This window comes from Lynx canadensis, chromosome C2 (assembly GCF_007474595.2).
Source record: "Lynx canadensis isolate LIC74 chromosome C2, mLynCan4.pri.v2, whole genome shotgun sequence".
NCBI lineage: Eukaryota > Metazoa > Chordata > Mammalia > Carnivora > Felidae > Lynx > Lynx canadensis.
The window spans coordinates 62,898,598-62,918,822 of record NC_044311.2 but is presented as its reverse complement, the minus strand read 5'-3'; the positions used below and the strand labels follow the sequence as shown (position 1 = coordinate 62,918,822).

Here is a 20,225-nt window from a genome sequence, read left to right as displayed (position 1 = left end):
CACAGAAGCACACATACTACAGAAGGAATCTGAATAAGCTCAGTTGATGGCACCAATATAAATTTTCTGGTTTCGTTATTAGAGTTATGTGAGATGTCAACACTGAGGGAGGGTGAAGGGGCATGGACCTCCCTGTCCATTTCTTCAGAACTTCCTATGAGTCTCTATTTCAGAATTAAAAGTTGTAGGGGTGCCTGGCTGGCTCAGTAGGAAGAGCATAGAACTCCTGATCTCGGGGTCATGAGTTCAAGCCCCATGTTGAGTGTAGAGACTACTTAAATAAATAAACTTAAAAAAAGTTGTAGAGAAGGTAGCACAATGAACCTCCATTTGCCTATCTCATGTGTCTATACTTACTGACTTAAGGCCGATCTTGTTTCATTTGGATCCCCCACACTTCCCTCTCCCTGATATTATGCCACAGTTCCCAGGCATCATATCATTCCATCCATAAATATTTCAATAAAGTGAGAATCTTTATTTTTACACATCACCATAATTCTATGAATAATTTTAGTGTGCTAGGTATCTAATTCCTAGATGTTTTGCCTTCGTAATCCATCGGGGTTCATTACCTCAATTCATGATAGAATTATTTCTTATTTTTCTTCACAGCTTTTCCTTTTGCATTTTTCCCCCCTTTCTTATCTTTTGGAGAAGTCTTTCCTTTCTTTTGCACTTTTAGTTCTTCAAATCTCCCCAATCCTTTCCGGACCATTATTCCTCGCCACCATGCCTGAATCTGAAAACAAGATAAACCCAAACAGCATCAGCTGGTATCACTCTGGACTGGGGATGGCGATCTCTTTGTTCTGGATATGTAGTTCTAAAGACGTAGAGAATGGAATGTCATTAGAACTCCACCTTATTTTCTCTCTCTCAATTGGCCAGTCATCTTGGCAAATGTAAAAAAATAAGAAAGAAAAGAAAAGAAAGAAAAGAAAAATTCAGTGCTTTTATGTCCCGGGCACTGTTCTAGACATTTAGGAAACAGCAGTTAAAAGCGAATGTCACTGGGGCACCTGAGTGGCTCAGTTGGTTAAGCGTCTGACTTCAGCTCAGGTCATGATCTCACAGTTCATGGGTTGGAGCCCCACATCAAGCTTCTCACTGGGGGGAGCCTGCCAGGAATTCTTTCTCTCCCTCTCTCTCTGCCTCTCCCCTTGCTCATTCTCTCTCTCTCTCTCTCTCTCTCTCTGGCTTTCTCTCTCTCAATAAATAAATAAAAACTTAAAGAAAAAGTTAATGTCACTGATCTCACATTGCAGGAAGGAGAGGATACAGGATAGATGGTAATAAGTGCCATGGAGACAACAGAGCACAGTAAAGGGAAATCAGGAGGGCTTATACCTGTCTTCCCTCTGTTACTGGATTGCTGTGCTTCTACCTACAGCCAGCCCTCACTCGTTCTGAGATCCTGTGCCCTCCCACCTACTCAGAAAGATCCCACCTCTGAACCTTCCAGTGCCTCCCCACTTCTCTCAGAAAAAAAGCTCAAGTCCTTACAGTGGCTTACAAGGCCCTATCCAATCTGCCCCCTCCCTCTCGACCTCACTGACTCCTACCTACTCCCTCACCTCGCTCACTGTGCTCCAACTGTGTGGGGCTCCCCACTGTCAGACACTCCTGGCACAACCTCAGCTCACAGCCTTTGTGTGTACTGCTTCCTCTGCCTGGAACACTCTTCCCAATATTCAGATGGCTTACCCTCCAGTTCTTCCAGTAGTTGCTCACTTGTCATGGCTGTAGACTGAACCGTGCCCCCTCACTCCCTGCTCTTATGTTAAATGTCCTAACCTCCAATGTGAATGTATTTGGAGATGGGCCCTTGGGAGGTAATTAAGCTTAGATGAGGTCATGAGGGTGGGGTCTTCACGATAAGATTAGTGCCCTTATAAGAGACACCAGAAAGCTCGTTCTGTCTCTCTGTCATGAGAGGACACAGCAAGAAGACAGCCATGTGCAAGGCAGAATGAGAGCTCTCAACAGAAACGGACCATGCCGGCACCATAATCCTGGACTTCCAGCCTCTGAAACTGTGAGAAAATTTCTGTTAAGACACCCAGTCTATGGTATATTGTTATGGGAGCTTGAGCTGACTAAGCCAGTCATTTTTCCAATGAGGCCTACCCTGACCTTCCTATTTAAATTGAACCTCCCTCAGCACAACCAACCCCCCTCCCCTGCACGCGCGCGCACACACACACACACACACACACACACAACTTCTGGCGATCTCAGTTCCCCTTAGCTTGAACTTTTTTCCCATGCCAGTTATCGCTTTCTAACAGACTATATAATTTTATGTTTTATATTTCATCTTTTTATTTCCATCACACTAGACTTTAGGCAATAAGAGGACAGAAAAAAAATCTGTTTTGCTCACTGATGCAGTTCCAGTGCCTAGAACAGCGCCTGGCACATAGCAAAAAGCAAAAAATAAGTATTTGCTGAATGAGTGAACAACTGAATGAATGAAGTGGGTGGGCTATGCTGTTTTATGTAAGGTGGATCACAGGCAGGTATGAGGAGATGAGAGACTGAACTAAGTGAGAGCCTTGTCCATATCTGAGCAGAGGGAGGAGCAGGGGAAAAATACCAAGGATCGTTTGTGATGTGAAAACGGGACAGATGAGATGGGAAGTGACAGCAGCAGCCCATCCGTTCAGGTGGGGATTTTCCCAGGGAACAGTATCGCCCTCTAGAGGCATTCTAGACATTCACGGGGTTTTCTGTTATCTCCAGGCTTAGCAGTCTTCCAGTTGTGTAACATGTACCCGGTGCACAGAGACTTTTCCAGGGTGTGCAGGCTTGGATGATCTGGAGGCGATCCATCTCCAGAGCTTCAGCTTGCACGTGCACCCCTTCCTACAATGTCTCTGCCTAGGAAAACAACTGCTGGTTTTCTCCATTCCCAGTTCTGCCTTCACAACTGCCACCTGAATCTGACTAGGGTGTGTTGAGCTGGACTCCAGAAACCTCTGGGACACCACAAAAAAAAGAGACAATATAGAGCAGCAGTATTGAAAAAAACAAAACAAATGAACAAACAACACCATAAAACAGACTCTTAAATACAGAGAACAGTGGGGGCATGAGTGGACTAGGGGACTGGTGGTGACTAACTGTGGTGAACACTGCATGATACACAGAATCGTCAAATCAATATGTGATGTGACCCAAAACTAACATAGAATTGTATGTCGATTACATTTCAATAATAAAAGACTAGCAGTATTGATGTTGGCTCTAGGGACTAGGTAACCAATCCTTTTGTAAAGCAAGTGGTTCCCAGCTCTTTGCCCTCAAGAAAATTGGAAGAAGGCCAGTTGATTTGCCAGCTAAGAGCCTGCTATGAGTTTTTGGGATAGAAATCTGGAAGAAGTTCAGAGATGTGTGAAGCATTACCATTTGAAACAAAACAGTATGGGCGCACACACACACACACACACACAAAGCTTCTTCCATTCTTTTCAATTTAGCTATGTAAACAAGGTTCATCTATAAAATGAAAAATGGGAATAGAACTGACATCCTATCACATTCTAGCAATAAGTAATGTTTATGTGAGAATATATGTGGAAAAGTCTCTCATCTGTGTATGTATTTCTTCCCCCAAGTCCTATAGGTCAAATAATTAACCACCAAAATTTGCAATGGATTTTATGCTGTTTTGTTCAGTTTTACACTACTAAGAATTGTAATATGACTCAATCCAGGATGTAGAAACACTATGGCCACAGAAAAAAATTTAATTTTAAAACTTAATTTGTATAAATATTTTTGTTGCCTGAAAGTATGAAAGGTGATCTATAAATGACTTAGAGTTACATATATAAAACATTAAGATCAATTCTTAGGGGAAAGTGAAATAGACATACATGTTCAAGAAGAAAACGGATATAAAATTTTTGCCTAGAAAATAAGTTTGCTCAAGTATTTTGTAAATGGATGTGACTGACAAAATCATAGTGGTATTTAGAATCCACTGGATACATTTAAGATACTGATCTAAGAGCTCTATTTCAAGATGTCAATATTCAAAACTCACTGGCAAGTAAATCCTTTGCAGTAATTTAAACTTAGTGGCAAAAAAATTAAATATCAACTTTATTATTTTTTAATATTTTTGTTAATGTTTATTTATTTTTGAGAGGGAGAGAGACAGAGTGCAAGCAGGGGAGGGGCAGAGACAGAAGGAGACACAGAATTCAGAGTGTCTCCTGAAACAGACTTCAGGCTCTGAAGTCCTGTTCTCCTGAAACATACTTCAGGCTCTGAGCTGTCAGCACAGAGCCTGATGCAGGGCTTGAACCCACTAGCCATGAGATCATGACCTGAGCCGAAGTTGGACGCTTAACCTACTGAGCCATCCAGGCACCCCTAAATATCAACTTTAAAATGTGCAAGAGGATGCATGGTTTTTCACAATACTTTTAGAAAGTATCCAAAAAATATTATTTTCATTCTTCCAGTGTAGCTATTCCTGAGAATATACATATTAAAATAAATAATATAAATTAACTTTCCTTTTTCCTTTATGTTGCAGCTTGGGCATTAATTTCATTTATTAAAATTGTGTTGGGGCACCTGGGTGGCTCAGTCGGCTAAGCACCTGACTCTTGGTTTCGGCTCAGGTCACAATCTCACAGTTGGTGAGTTCGAGCCCTGCATCAGGCTCTGTGCTGACAGCGCAGAGGCTGCTTGGGATTCTCCATGTCCCCCTCTCTGTATCTCTCAAAGTAAATAAATAAACATTTTTTAAAAATTATATGGTTTTGGTAGGTTATATTATCTGAGTTTAACTTCAGAAGAAGAAAGAAGGTATCACATAATATTTATCACAGAAGAGAGGGTGTTAGGTTTGATACAGATAAGGGCCATTGACAGAGGAGATCAAAGACTGACTCTTGTTCTGGGTAAAAAGGAAAATCATGGATTTCAGCAGAGCAGTGATAAGATCTGACCTACGTTTTAACAGCATTGGTCTGACTGCCAAGTGGAAGGTATACTGTAGGGGGTGCAGCTATACAAGTGGGGGCACTAATGGGAGGACTAATGTGGTCATCAGGTTGTGGGGCAATGGGGGCTTGACCAGTTGAATAAAGAATACTGAATACTGACTGAAGTGGACCCTGGCCTGTCCTAGTCTGTCTGGGGGTATCCTATGTCTCCATGGGCGAGGTGGGCAAGGAGAGGACAAGATTCTTTGCTCTCCCCGTTTTAAAGGCTCTTTGCCCTTCAATCCTAGTTAATGGCAGAGAAGAACTCTGGTCTCTACACCCCTGCCCCATCAGGACTTTCACTTCTGATTTTTCAGCCTTAGCTTAGTGAATTTGTTAATATAAGCTCTTTAGTCCTTTGAATAGTCCAAGAATTTTAGACTGTTTTGGGGATTTGAAGTTTTGATTTCTTTCAGCTGTTTGTCGCCTCCTTATCTGACAAAGACATGAAGGACAAAAATGCAAAAAAAATGCTAAGATGGTATTCCAAGTTTCTCTTGCTTAATTCTGAGGATATAAAGGAAGTAAGAGTCCCTACTCTTGGTGAGGACAAAAGCAACTGTGAATGTGCTATCCAGAATTTTTGCTGACGTTACCTTTGTTGCCATTATTTTCATGTTTCTTTTTGTCTTAAAGTATGTCCATATAGCCTGATTGCCTTCGGCGCACACTTCTCCTGGGGGGTCCTCCATAGGATTGTTCATCAGTGTCAAAACCTTTAGATTCATCAGGCTATCCAAATTCTCTGGAAGACAGGTGATCAAGTTGTCCTCGAGCAGTAATTCTTTCAAAGCTGAAACAGTTTTTTTTAAATGATAGGTTTATCTTAAGAACAAGCAAAATTAAAATGTACGCTCTTTAGTCTACTTGCTCTGAAATATTTGTTTCCTGTGCTGTCGTGTCACAAAAGACACAGATTTCATAAGGCAGACCAAGTTCTCTTCCTTATAACAGTTCAGGGTTGTGAGAGCCAGTGCATGAGAGACAGAAAAGTAGTACACACTAAAAAAAATTGATAATGGTTCATTCCTCCAGGGGCCAAGGACAGGATAAAGATGTATGGTCAGAAGCATTACTAAGGAACAAGCCCACCCTCACCTCTAAACTTTGAATGTCTTGGGGGTAGGCCACAGCTTCCACTCATATTTCTTCACCCTCTTTTCATTAAAGAAAGAGTCATAGTTTGAAAACTATCTCTAAACCTGAAGATTCAGCACACTATGGCCAAAAACATTTTTTTTTTATTTGGTCCCCCTAGAAGCTCAGCAAAAGGTTGTTAAATGGATGGATGAACTGATGCATGTACAAATAAAGACTGGTTTAGCCTAGCGTAAAATGTTTGGGTGTTTAAATATGAATCATATAGGACTTTTCATGCCAATCATACAGCTCCAAAAGTCCTGCCTTGCTGATTTCATCACTCAGGGTCAACACTTTTCCTTTCATTCAAGTGACTTAAGTGGCCTAGTGCAAATCTGCTGCAGGACCCCCAACTCCAAATTCTGGCATGTAGTAGGTATTCAGTAAATTAGTGTTGGTTGTATGATGACCATCTGGGCGAATGCTAATTTTCTTAGCAGTTGGTATTTACTCCTCTATTCAATTTACAAGAAACAGTCTAACTGTCTTTGTGAGGTTCTTAGCAGTGCTCATCAGGCATCTGGCTTTCCTGTCTCACTAGTGAGGCCTGCGAGGAGGTAATAGGGTAGGGCTCAGCTCTCTGAACATTGAGATTGGTCTTTGGTAAATCAAGGAAATGGGACATGCTGGCCTCACACTCCACTACACTGAGGATCTACTAAGATTCCTCACCTTGTGCTTGGCAAATGGAATCTGGAAGTTGCTTAAGCAGGTTGTGGCAGCAATTAAGAATTTCCAGGTTAGGCATGGATCCCAAGGATGTGGGCAGGTACTCCAGATGATTGTTCTCTATATACAGCTCTTTAAGATTCTGAAAAACAGAGGTGCCTAGGTGGCTCAGTCAGTTAAATATCTGACTTCGGCTCAGGTCATGATCTCATGGTTCATGGATTTGAGCTCTGTGTCAGGCTCTGTGCTGAAAGCTCAGAGCCTGGAGCCTGTTTCTGATTCTGTGTGTCTCCCTCTTTCTGCCCCTCTCTTGCTCACGCTTGTCTCTATCTCTCAGAAATAAACATTAAAAAAATTTAAAAAAAAAGATTCTGAAAAACATGTCAGTAGACCATAATGATCCTTACAATGATCCTTACATTCTAATAACCAGAATCATTGGTGAATTCCCATGCTCTTTCAGTGGGGATACTATTCATTAGGATAAAGGGGGAAACATACTTAAAGAGCCAACATCCAAACATCAAAGTATTTTGGGGTAAAACCATTGGATATGGTTCCCATCTACGCAGGGAAAAGAAAACATGGGAATCTAGTGTTTGTTTCACAAGAACTTTATGGAAAACTAATTTGATAATATAAGTACATATATCATTTGCTCGCTTTCAAAAGCTAATTATCTATAGTAGTGTTACAGAACTGAAATTGCCTCAGGTATCAATCCAACACTGCCCAAGCAGGAGAAGCCAAATGTGTAGATAATGAGTTAACTATTTGCAAATTCACTGGGCAAAAATATAATGTTTGCATGTCACCCTAAGATTTCAGAGAGCATGGCATGGCATGTCAAGGAGCAAGATGATGAGGAGAGTTCTGAACACAGGGCAAAGCAATGGAGAATCAGGAAGAGGACCTCTGTGCCACAGGTTGAGAAGCACCTGTGCTATATATACATGCTGTTGCTCAGTTCTACAACCAGGGGCGGGGGTCTGTCGTGGCCCGCACCTACTTTATCATTAGTAAGAGCGCAGTACCACCGACATGGGAAAAAAAAAAAATCAATTCTTTAAAGTATGCATGGATTAAGACACAGTGGTAGGGCTCCTTTGAATGAAGTTATCTTGTTGCTTTGTTAGGATTCAGGACAGGGCTGCGGACCCATTTCCACAGGAAACTGGGGCAACGTTAAATAACTCTGGTTTGTTTGCCATCATGCAGGAAGGGAGGTCACGCTGATGCATCCAAAATGCGGGCTCCCAGCCATGTGAACTTCAAAATAGTACAATTTTCAGGGGCCTCCTACAAAGGCTAGAAATTAAGTGGAAAGCAGTGGGGCTCAATTTCTGCAAATGAAACATGCCAAACCGTACAGTGAAAAGGAGTATGGCACAGCATAGCCAACAGCAATCACAACAAAATGTTCTTTGAATATGGATCCAGGGGCTCAGAAAAACAGTGGAAGCCTCAGAGTGGAATAATGGCTGCTTGTTAGGGGGCTGGAAATCTAGTATGGATGATTTCCACATGCAGCCTATGGGGACACCATTGGGTGTTCTCGGTATCAGCCAACTTAAGGAATCAGTGGGCATGTACTTCTTTGCCTAATCATTTGGGGAGGCTTACCTGTAGTTTACTAATGTCTTCTGGCATATGGGTGAGCTTGGCTCCCTGGTCTTGCCCAATGTATAATTTCTCTAAAGACTCTAAAGAAAGGATTTCTTCTGGAAATGAAGCCAACTGATTCCCTGTTATTCCAAGCATCTTCAGTTTTGAAAGGGCTACAAAGTCTGGAGGTAGCTAGAAGTATTCCAAAAAGATAAGTTTCAGGTCAAAATTATTTTTAACAGTAAGAAAATAAATTGGGCTTTTAGTTTTGAGGCAAATTGATAAACATCAAGTACAGCGATTTAGCAATTCCTACTGATGAAAAGTTTGCACACACCTTTGCATATAGAGTATTTATACCTGTAGATCTAAAGTCTGGAGTCCTCCTTTTTCTGATGAGCCTCTCTGTTCTTCAATTTTATGCACTGCTTTAAACTGAAGCAATTTTAAACCTACTTTATTGCAGATTTTTGAATGGTAGGGTAGCAAATGCTTGATATTACTGAAAAAGTACTAAAGGTATTGGTGTAATATTGCAACTATAATATCAACAATTTCAGTTATTGGAACTGATCAATTTAGACACATGACCTCTCACCCTAAAGGCTCAGCAATTTAGAAACTTCAGTTGAAATCTCAGTTGGAAGTAAACAAGGAAGAAGACTACTATGATTTTATCTGGTCATATTCTGCCTTCCAGTGAATCCCAAGGTTTTACAGGCCCTTTACAGGTATTAGTTAGGCATTTCAGAGACTCCCAACTGTCTGGGCGGGAAGGCCTTGGAAGGGTCGTCTATTCTAATCCCTTAATAGGATGGTTGAATATATTCCACAGCTAGCCATCCAGCACACATTTAAACACCACTTCCTGGAACGAAAAGCTCATTACTTGGATGGAGACCTCTAATCGCCAGATTTCCTTCTTGTGTCAAGTCAAAGTCTCATATGTTCACCTTCTGGTCTCTTTCTGGCACTCTGGAACCACATGGAAAAATCCCATTCTTAAAACACGGGATGGTCTCCCTATTGATTATGTTACAGAGACACCTGTTTTCTTGGAGAAAAAAGAGCCCAGCTGTATAGCTCAAGAGCTTCTTAATTCACTTTGAATCACCTTCCATCATCTGGCTTTACTCCTAATGGGGAAATCGTTCCCCACAGTTCCCAGTCTTAGCCCTGGCCTCTCCTCCACCCGTTCCTCAATCCAGCACCTCTTCTTCATGAGAATGGTTACAGTCCAGCTCAGTCTGACCCCTCGATGGATGGGTGGGATAGATACATTGGGGAATAGGTCAAAAGAAAGCCCCCTAGAGGGATAACATAGCAGTAAGTCTCACCCGCAATCTTTCAGATTTTTTCTTTATTGGGTAGGGGGAGCACCCATTTTCCTAAACATGCTATAAAGTGTTTATAGTTTTATTTATCCCTTTACTTATTTTTTAAAGTCAATCTCCAGAGAAGCTGCTGTTTGAGCTTTCCTTCTTAGCTATTTCAAAATTCTTTACCAGGCACTTAGATCCCTTTGACACAAAGCGTCCAAACTAATGGGAAAATGTTTTTCAATCTAACCCCTTCATTAGAACCTAGTAATTTCAGGGGCGCCTGGGTGGCGCAGTCGGTTAAGCGTCCGACTTCAGCCAGGTCACGATCTCACGCTCCGTGAGTTCGAGCCCCGCGTCGGGCTCTGGGCTGATGGCTCAGAGCCTGGAGCCTGTTTCCGATTCTGTGTCTCCCTCTCTCTCTGCCCCTCCCCCGTTCATGCTCTGCCTCTCTCTGTCCCAAAAATAAATAAACGTTGAGAACCTAGTAATTTCACATCGCGGTTCAGCTAGCTCATAGGTTTAGCTTTTCTTTTTCAAAGCACATTGAATGTTTAAAGACTTTTTTTTTCAGGATATTCAAGATCCAATAATTAATCCCATAACAGTCACATTAAAGCACAGTGGAAGTAAATCTAGATGCACAGAAAACCTACAGAGTGTCAAATGAGGACAGTTATTACTGATGCTCTCACTGAGCTATACTCACTGTAAGGTTGAGTTCTCCCTTAACAGAAATGTACCATACAAATAAGACCCATCTAGACACACACTGAAAGCTACTTTTGCATTCACCTAGGCAAGAGAAGGCTACTGGCCAGGCTCCAGGAGCCAGAAACCCATCAGGAAAGTCTTTGGGGTGGGAGAGGTAAGGAGCTGGCATAAAGGTCACGTGTCATTGTACAGACTGGGAGGTTACTGGAGGGATTAGCATAACAGGAAATGAGAAAAACAAACAAAACCCAGAAATACCATCATAAGAACTAGAGAATAGCAGGCAATGGACACAGAGATTTCCACATTCAGTATAATAATATTGAACACGACCACATTTCAGTGCAGCCTGATTTGTGGTAAAACTTGGTACCGGATGAGGCTTATCTTTAAGGAGCCATCTGTATGTGATTCCTTCCTCTATTCTGATATCTTCAAGTGTTTCACAGGAAAGGATTAGGTATCATTCATGACTCAATAAGGAATTAAGTCGATGTGTTATTTTTCCCAAAGGCGCTTTATATTTTGAGCCTCTCACTCCCAGTGTGGAATGGCAGACTTTGTCTACTGTAAAAGGAATTTCTTACCTCAGTGGTGGAATGGAGATGGGCAGAGGGCCTATGATAAACTTCTAAAATCCTCCAAAATGGGTTGCTGCCTAAGTAGAGATTAAGTCCAAGATTCTCTTCCTAAATCCTAAATTACCATCAAAATGGTTACTTCCTAAAAGGCAGTTTTGAAACTCTATAGGAATTAGAAAAAGAACAACCAATCTCCCCCGCCCCTCCAAAGTTCTAAATTAAAAATCAAATAAGAGATTAAACAAAAACAAAAACACCCCCAACAAACCTTTAAGGCCTAGGACTTGTATAAGGTATGGTGAACACAGCAGCTCGGTGTCCATGGCCGGGGAAAAACACACCTATTATTTGATCACAGTTGTTGATTTCCAGATCGCCTGATTTCTCCCTCTATGGTTGTCTTTTGCTTTTAACAGAACTGTTCTTTTAAATTTTCAAATATTAAAACAAATGCATGTGTCCTCACCACCCAAATCTTTTGTTAATAAACAAAATGAATGTGTGTCAACTATAGTCAAATAAAAAGATTTTTTTAATAAAATCAAATACTGCAATTAAAATTGAGCTCCCCTGGGATCCTCCCCTCATTTCCTTGACTTCCTTTCTCTTCCCAGAGGCAGCCACTACTAAAAATTTAGCGAGTTTTTTTCTAGTTCATGATTTTTTTTAAAAATAAATGTTTATTCATTTTTAAGAGGGGGAGGGACAGAGGGCCTGAACTGGGCTCTGCACTAACAGCAGAGAGCCCCATGGGGGGCTCGAACTCATTCAACGGGGAGATCATGATCTGAGTCCAAAGTCCAACCGAGCCACCCAGGGGCCCCTCTAGTTCATATTTTTATACTTTTGTTACATTTGTAAATATCCACAAAGTGTGTATTATGTGTGTATATGTATGTAGTTTTGTGTGATTAAAAATTTATAAATGGTGAGGGGCACCTGGATGGCTCTCAGTCAGTTAAGTGCCCAACTTCAGCTCAGGTCATGATCTCTCAGTTCATGGATTCAACGAGCCCTGCATCCGGGCTCTGTGCTGACAGCTCAGAGCCTGGAGCCTGCTTCGGATTCTGTGTCTCCCTCTCTCTCTGCCCCTCCCCCACTGGTGCTCTGTCTCTCAAAAAATAAATAAAAACATTAAAAAAGATTTTTAAAAATTTATAAATGGTGTAAGGTGCTGCAGCTTGGTGCTCTCCTTTTTAATAAACATCACAATTTTAAGATCTGTCCACATTGGCACATACTCCTCCAGTTCACTTAAACCTTTAGTTTTTTAATTTTATAAATCTAGCACAATCTGTTTGCTCATTGCTCTATTGACACGGTCTCCCATGACTGTGGTGGGCTGTCAACACTGTGCTATGAACATTTTTGAACACGTCACCCTGCACACATGGGAGTTTCTTTTGGGACAAATCTGATTTTGCAGTTCACCATGACTGGAGGCCTAAGGCTGTAGGTGTCAGAAAGAAATCTGTGTGAGGAAACCCTGTTCAGAGCGGGTCTTGGTTAAGAACATAGACTCTGGGGCCCCGCAGCTCTGGGTTGGAGCTCGGTTCTGCCACGTACAGGTGTGTGGCCTTGACGGGTTAGTTAAGCTCCCAGTGTCTCATTTCCCCCACGTATCCCCAAGGAGAAGATCGCCCACGTCCAAATGAGGACATCAACACCAACTCAGGGCGGGAAAAGCCCCTGTGAGGGCACAGTGACAGCCGGGAAGGGAATCGGTACCTGGCATATTTTATTATCATCCAGCGCCAGGATCTCTAGGTTCCTGAGCGCACAGATCTGCAGCGGAAAGCGTTCCAGATGGTTCTGGCTGAGATCCAGGAAGCGCAGGTTGACCAGCCGCCGGAAGGAGCGCCGCAGAGCCCGCAGGCCGGTGTCGCGGAGGTAGAGCAGGTGCAGCGAGGTCCACTTGCAGATGAGGCGTGGCACCTTCTCCAGGTGGTTCCCGCTCAGCCCAATCTCCGTCATCCCAGACAGCTCGGCTAGGGAGTGCGGGAGCGAGTGGAGGCGGTTGTGGGACAGATCCAGCACGGACAGTTTGCTGCACTGGCACAGCGACTCGGGTAGGAGGAGCAGGTTGTTGCGAGCCACGTAGAACTTCTGCAGCCTGGTCAGGTTCCCAATCTCCGGTGGGATGGCAGTTAGTTTGTTGTCATCCAGGTCAACGATCTCCAGGTTGGAGAGAGCACAGAGCTCGGGAGGAAAGACTTCAAACTGGTTTTGCTTCAGGTAGATCTCCCTCAGTTTGGTATGGTTCACTACTTCCTTGGGCAGAGATTTCAGGTGGTTTCCGTCCAGCCCAAGCAGCTCGAGGTGGTGGAGGAGTTTGCAGAGGTCCACGGGGATCTCGGCCAGGTCAGTGTGGTACAGGCGGAGCTCCCGCAGCCCCCGCAGGCCTCTGAGGACAGGAAGGGCCGAGGACAGGAGCGGGTTGTCGCTCAGGTCCAGGCCCTCCAGGCTGCTCAGCGTGCCCAGCTCTGGGCACAGCTTTCTCAGCTTGTTCTTGTTCAGGTAGAGGATCCGGACGTTCTTTAAATGCTGAATACCCCGGGGGATTTCTTCAATCTGGTTGTTTTCCAGATGCACTTCTTCTAATTCTTCGAAGTCGAAGATCTCTGGTGGAATGGTAGTCAAGCTCTGATTAGAAGCATCAATGAAAAAGGTTCTAGCAGTGGCCCGTTGTGGATCAACTTTCTGATGAATTTTAACGGAATGTCCTGGTTTTATCATGTCACTTGACATGTTGATGGAAAATGCAAATATCCAAAATCTGAAATAGTGTGAAAAGAAAAAAAAATCCATTTACTCACCAGGATTCTTTCTGTCCCTGAGAGAGAGAGAAAATTTGAGTTGCTTGAATCTAGGGCCTGATGTTCTAACATAGCATGAAATGTAGGTTTTCGTGTTTCATGTTGGGAGAAGAGTTCAAGTATAGACTCCTCCTAACAGGTTGACTTACATGAAGAAAAAAAAAAAAAAAGATTGTCTAAATTCAGTTTTTAAAAATCCCTATCTTGATTCTCTTTGCAGGTAGATGTGGAAGGTTGCAAAAGATTGCTCTTACCACGAACACTGAGAAAACACTTGGAAAAAATAATATTTTAAAATATTATGTTTTTTTCTTGAAGCCACCAGAGAGTTGTGGATGCAAAGGAGGCCCAACGAATTAATTCTAGAGAAGGACTATCCCTTCCCTAAGTTAGCAGAGACCAGTGGGCACTTTCATGCCCGGTGGCATCTTCAACTTTGGGGACCAGGCAGGCAGAGAAGCCAGCCTTCCATATGCACAGGCAAAGGAACTTCCGAAACCAGGAGAAACCAGTCAAACTTTTAAAAGCCCTGTATGAGCAGCATGGTGGATTAGCACGGAGGAGCCTCAAATGCAGAGCCACCTCTCCCCAGTAGACTGGGGCCCACTCAGTGGCCTAGGAAAAGTTGCAGGTGATCTGGAAAAGCAGAGAGAGGTCCTGTCCTCTCATGCTTTTAGATCCCTAAGCCTGGCTGGAGGAAGGGGCTTAAATCCCTAAGCGGGACATTTGAAATTGCTGGGAATTGAAATGAACTGCAGCTGCAACCCAGAAAGAATGGAGAAATGGAGAAATAAATCACGTGTGTGGATTAGAACACTCAATGTTAAGATCTCAGTATTACTCAAATTGATCTATAGTTTCAGTACAACCTCAATCAAAATCTCAATAGGCTTTTTTTTTTCTTTTTTGGTAGAAGTTAGCAAGCTGATTCTAAAATTTATATGAAAATGCAAAGAACCTAGAATTGCAAAAAACAATCTTGAATAATCACAAAATTGGCAGACTTGCACTACTGGATTTATAAATTTTGTACATCTAAGATGTTAATATTGTGTTACCAAAGACTAAGTTGTTGGTCCTTAGTACACACACATACACACATGCACAAAGCCTAAGAAAAAGGGCAGAGAAGACAATGATGTGATGGTAGCTAGGTTGATTGTAGCATCTCTGACTTGCATTCTAGGATGGGGACTTTCCTGCTGGAGTATGGAGCCTCTCATCCACACAGAGGTCCAGTCCCTAGATGGAGGGGATGTGCTTCGAGCCCCACACTTAATATTACCGCACCTTGCAACACAACCGTGTGTGGTTTAGATCCCCATTACTATATGCCTACCCTCCAAAAGAGCTCTGGGACAGTGTTGCTCTCTGTTGAAGAAAAGAAAAGACTTATCACTGGTTGAATTATGGCTAGAATGCCTAGAATTATGCCTAGAACGAATTATGCCTAGAATGAGAATTATGCCTGGAATGACAAATGACAGCATTTGTCATTTGATCATTAGGTAGATTAATACTGTTCAGTCCTGCAGGATAAAATTTCCAGTGTCCTAAACTACTGACAATACTGAAGGCCTCTAGACAATCCATAGTATACAGACTAAGGTGATACTAGAAATGAAAATAGAGAGCACCCAGGACACTACGTGGGCTAAGCTTTACTCAATGCATTTAATCCTCACTAGAACCCTGAGAAGCAGGCACCATTATGATCTCTGTTTTACAGGTACAGATACTAAGTAACTAAAAGGGCTTATCTCAGAACATAGTAGGAAGTGGGGGCTGGATATCCTCACTAAAGATATTTACATTATTTGTTTACAAGAAGCCTGGTTTTTATTAAAATCAGTCTTGGGTGTAAGCATTCAGGCTTGAGTTTCTTTTGCAGCCCTTCAGGCAGAGTCATCTGGGGAAGATTCTTGTGGACTAGGCATCTGATTAGGGTTAACACAAGTGTGTCTGGGCATCCAGGTGCATAAAAGAACTTATCTTTTCTAATATTCATCTTCCTCCATGATGAGACCTGCCTAGAATGTCTGAATGTGTGTACGTATGTTATCTCACCAGAATCTTATAGCCCACATGTGTCTGGAACCAATTTGATGGCCTCTGAAAGCTATATATATTGTATATCCATTAGCAGACTTAATAAAAGGAGGTTGTAAAGTCAGGATTTGCAACAGCTTGGCCAGTAATTCAGCCACAGTAAATAAGAATGAAGAAGATTGATTCCTTATTTGGCTATTTTTCTTTCATTGGGATTGCTACCTCAACGTGGTCAAATTAACTTGTTACAAATCCGTATTACTGTGGAATTTCTAAGCGTCATAACCGTTGTGTAATTTCAGGGAGCCAGGTTTTGGATAGTTTAATAGTTAGCTCTTTTTTGCTTAACTTTAATGCTTGAGAAAACCATTTAGGAAAAAATGATCAGCCCTCTGAAATTTACATCAAGTGTTGACACTTTGGTTTTCAAGTCTGATTACACACCAACTGGATGTGTAATGTGAATCTGATAGCATAAATAACCATTTCCAGTTAAATTAGTTTCAAGATTTTACTTAAAACATCTGGGAGATCTTCTCCCTTTAATACAGACAAGCAAAAAGCCTCAATACAGCTAGGACTGGAGAATCATGTAATGGTAATGGTAATCCTTTGCTTTGATAACAATTTCTGGGAAACCATAAAATTCCATGAAAAATTTTTAAGTCTCAAGTAATACGGAGATGAAGACTCATAAAATTCAGACTTGAGTGGAAAACTATTATAAGCAAGCAACTTTAGATTTTCAGCAGAGGCAAGGGAGAATCTAGTCTGCTCAGACAATAATAAAGGAAGATTCTGGGTGTGATATTGTTGATAGAATATATATTTGGTCTTTGTTCCCTAGTTCCTGATACAAGAGCTTCTAAAACTTTGGTGTTTTCTGAGTGGTTGGGAAGGAGCATCTTTTGTTATTCATAATAAGCCCCATGCGACCACACCTGAGTCCATACTACTTACTGCCCTCACTCTTATTTGCACCCTGATAGCTCGCTAATGGCAGCTGGTTGCCGGAGGAACCACTCACGTGATTAGAGGGGCGGAGCTTTCAACCCCAGCCCTTGACCTCAGGGGAGGGGAGAGGGGCCGGATGTTGGTTTAATCACCAATTGCCGGCGATGTAATCAATCCTCCCCATGTACTGGAGCTTCTATAAAAACCCTAAACCGAGAGGCTATGGGAGAGCTTTTGGGTTGGTGCTGGAAGGCTAATATTCCCAGAGAAGGCATGGAAACTCTGCGCCCTGTCTTGATACCCTCTCTTCCCCACATGCATCTCTTCCATTTGGCGGTGCCTGAATGGTAGTTTTTAGAATACAGCGGTAATAGTAAGTAAAGTGTTTCCTTGAGTTCTGTAAACGACTAAAGCAAATTATTGAACTTGAGGGAACCCCGACTGGTAGTCCGCTGGAACTGGCGACAACCTAGGATTTGTGGCTGGCACCTGCAGTGGGAAGCAGTCTTGTGGGACTGAACCTTCACCCTGTAGGGTCTGTGCTAACTCTGGGTACAGTGCAGAACTAAATTTTTGGACACCTACTTGGCGTCCGCAGAGAACTGGAGACTTGCTTCTTGGGAAAACTCACACAGTTGGTGTTAGAAGTGTTCTCTAAGTAGAAATTTCATAATTAGTCCTGGGATACTGAGACGTACGATATGTTTTCTTAAGAGAAATAGAAGAAGTCTTTAATCTGGTAATGAGCTCTGAAAGGCTTGTAGGTGAAGAGCTCTACCAAGCCCAGGGCCAGTAACCCTTTCCTTTTGAAAAGCTGAGATCAGTGACTTAAAGGTAAAAGAGGCCTTAGAGAAACATCTGTTTGCCGGAATTGTTAGCTTGTGCCACACCAGTGTGCCCGTATCGCCATCGTCACCAAATGATCAATCTGAAACAGCTTCTTAGGACTTGTTGTCTTTAAGTAGACTCAAAATGGCATTTTATCCATTTTCAAAAATGTTTCTACTTTTCCTTCTTCGACACATATCACCAAACTATAGATCTAGTAATTCATAGACAATGCATTTTTTTATTTGTAGACTGTGGGTTTTTTCCCTATTGTCTTGCACAATGAGCAAGAAGGTTTGAGGCACTATTTACTACTAATCACTGATATACTTTCTCGTCTCATCAGATAATAGGAATGTAAACTTTTCCACCAACTCCCTCTACTCTTCTTTTATCCATGGGCCAACTCAATTTTTTAATAACACTCATTTTTCCACCTGCATATTCAGTACCTAAACAACATGTATGCACGATCAATACCAGAAGTCGGCACTTCAGATACTCGTCAGAAAATTCAACCAGGAATTTGCTCTGTTCTGACACCTGCTAGCAGCTCAGTTGAATCTTCTGGTAGTTGGGGGGAAAGAGCTAATGGGTGTGTGAAACATTAATTCTCCCAGATCCTTTGAGTTCTCTCTCCCTGTTAGCAGGAAACAACTTCCCTAGACCCTCTTATCTGTTTCCTCAAGATAGGACTTCCTTAGATCATAATTAAACACCATGCTGTTGGCTTTTTAAACAGTTAAACAATCATTTGAAAAATATTTCTATAAAACTATAGTCAAAGACATGTCTGTTAAGTTACTTATATAAAGATACACCTACTAAACCTTCCTACTATAAGGTGCCAGAGGAAAGTAAATGCTGCCATTTACAGGGGCACCTGGGTGGCTTAGTCAGTTAAGTGTCCAAGTTTGGTTCAGGGCATGATCTCGCAGTTCATGGGTTCAAGCCCTGTGTCAGACTCTGTGCTGACAGCTCAGAGCCTGGAGCCTGCTTTGGATTCTGTGTCTCCCTCTCCTCTGCCTCTCCCCCACTTGTACTCTGTCTCTCTCAAAAAACAATCATTGAGAAAAATTAAAAAAAAAAAAGAAAAATGGGGACTACATACTTTCATATATTTTCTTTGGTTCTGACTTCTAGAAAGCCGAGATTCAAGTTAGACCTCCTGACACATAAGCACCCAGTGAATCCACTTAAGTTTCCTTGAAGCCAGCTCAGCAACATCTGTTTCCCCTACCTCTCTGCCCCTCGGTCACTAATTCTCAAGGGGCAGGTCTTTAAAATTACATCCCTCCTCCATCTGGAAATCATTGGGTTAATGAAAAATGTACTGACGGAAATGAGTTGTACATGTGGTCGGTATTTTTTTGGCCATCCTATTTGATACGCATTTTGACACACAGTCTGTAGTTCTGTGCAAATACTTTATTTTGCTAAGGTTCATACGGAGAACAGTGCTTTAAATGCTGTTTGGTGAAAAGCAGCTCTTTTCTGTTTGTTCTGACCTTGTTTAGTAGTCACTCTCTAGAACAAAAGTCTGATTGGCACTTCTTCCTCCTTTAAAAGTGTATCCCTCCCTTCCCCTAAAGCAGCAATTAATCCTTAACAACTCCTTACTTTCCTCTACTTGACTTCAAATACTTTGAGAGGGGTAGGGACTGCAGATGCTGAATTGTGCCCATATTCATGCTTTAGTATTTCAAGCTACCTCTATTGGTAGAACGGGGGGGGGGGGGGGGGGGGGGGGTAAATGAAAACAGCATTTTCTATCATGTTTAACCTGAAGTAATTCAAGTGATGGCCACAGCCTGTGGGCTACACAGAGACCCCTGCCTCCTAGCACAATTTGCTAACAGTGGAGTGCTCTTCTGGAATTGCCTAGTGGGGTAGCTTCCGGGAGAGAGGTCTTGGGCACTTTATTTTTCACCTTTGAACAGTGTTCATAAATGTCCTGGTTTCACCTTGAGGGTCTTCCTTCTATCCTCCAGGCACGGAGTCTCTGGTTGGTTCCAGAGCTCTCTCTCTCCAGGGCCCTTCAGCTGCTTCCTCTGCAGTCTATGGTTAACCCCAAACAGAAGACCTTTCCTTTCCTCCTTCCTCTTTTTCTCTCTCCCACATCCAAGTACCAAATCCTGAGCATGCTACCCTGTACCTCTTGCTGGGTTTTGTCCCCATCTCCTCCTTTCACTGAGTCCAGCCTCGGCTGAGGCCCTATCTCTGTTGGGCTACTGAGGCTGCTTCAGAGTCTCCCCTAGATCCTGTCAAATCCACCCTCCACCAGCTGTTTCCTATCTGTGGGCTCCCAGCACCTTGCCCCCTATCAGCTGTGCTTCTCAGAGGATGCGCAGGGCTCCGTGTGGATCTGGCCCTGCCCGCCTCCCCCCCCCCCCCCACTCATCTAGGCAGCCCCAAGTACCTGTGTGTCTCCAGCACCTGGGACGGGTTCCCTGGGGCCGGTCAGAGAGTCACCTCCGACAAAAAGCCCTCCCTGATACCCCCGCCCCAACACAAGACTGATCTACGTACCCCTTTCAGCTTCCTTAG

General features: G+C 42.7%; 1 protein-coding gene across 1 annotated transcript; it reads right to left on the bottom strand.

The window, feature by feature from the left end:
• Positions 1-592: 592 nt before the first annotated feature.
• On the bottom strand, positions 593-19,625 carry LRRIQ4 (leucine rich repeats and IQ motif containing 4). The gene is made up of 6 exons (XM_030328357.1): positions 19,609-19,625; positions 12,760-13,807; positions 8,436-8,609; positions 6,816-6,954; positions 5,600-5,796; positions 593-742 (listed from the first exon to the last, which is right to left on the bottom strand). The coding sequence occupies exons 1-6, from the start codon at positions 19,623-19,625 to the stop codon at positions 593-595; spliced, it is 1,725 nt and encodes a 574-aa protein (XP_030184217.1).
• Positions 19,626-20,225: the final 600 nt, after the last annotated feature.

What these genes read in the sequence shown, in the direction of transcription:
- LRRIQ4 (XM_030328357.1), bottom strand. An exon ending in AAGACATTAGTAAACTACAG is followed by an intron (nt 6,955 to 8,435) that starts GTAAGCCTCCCC and finishes TCTGTTTTTCAG; the next exon opens with AATCTTAAAGAGCTGTATAT. An exon ending in TTCCATTTGCCAAGCACAAG is followed by an intron (nt 5,797 to 6,815) that starts GTGAGGAATCTT and finishes AAACTGTTTCAG; the next exon opens with CTTTGAAAGAATTACTGCTC.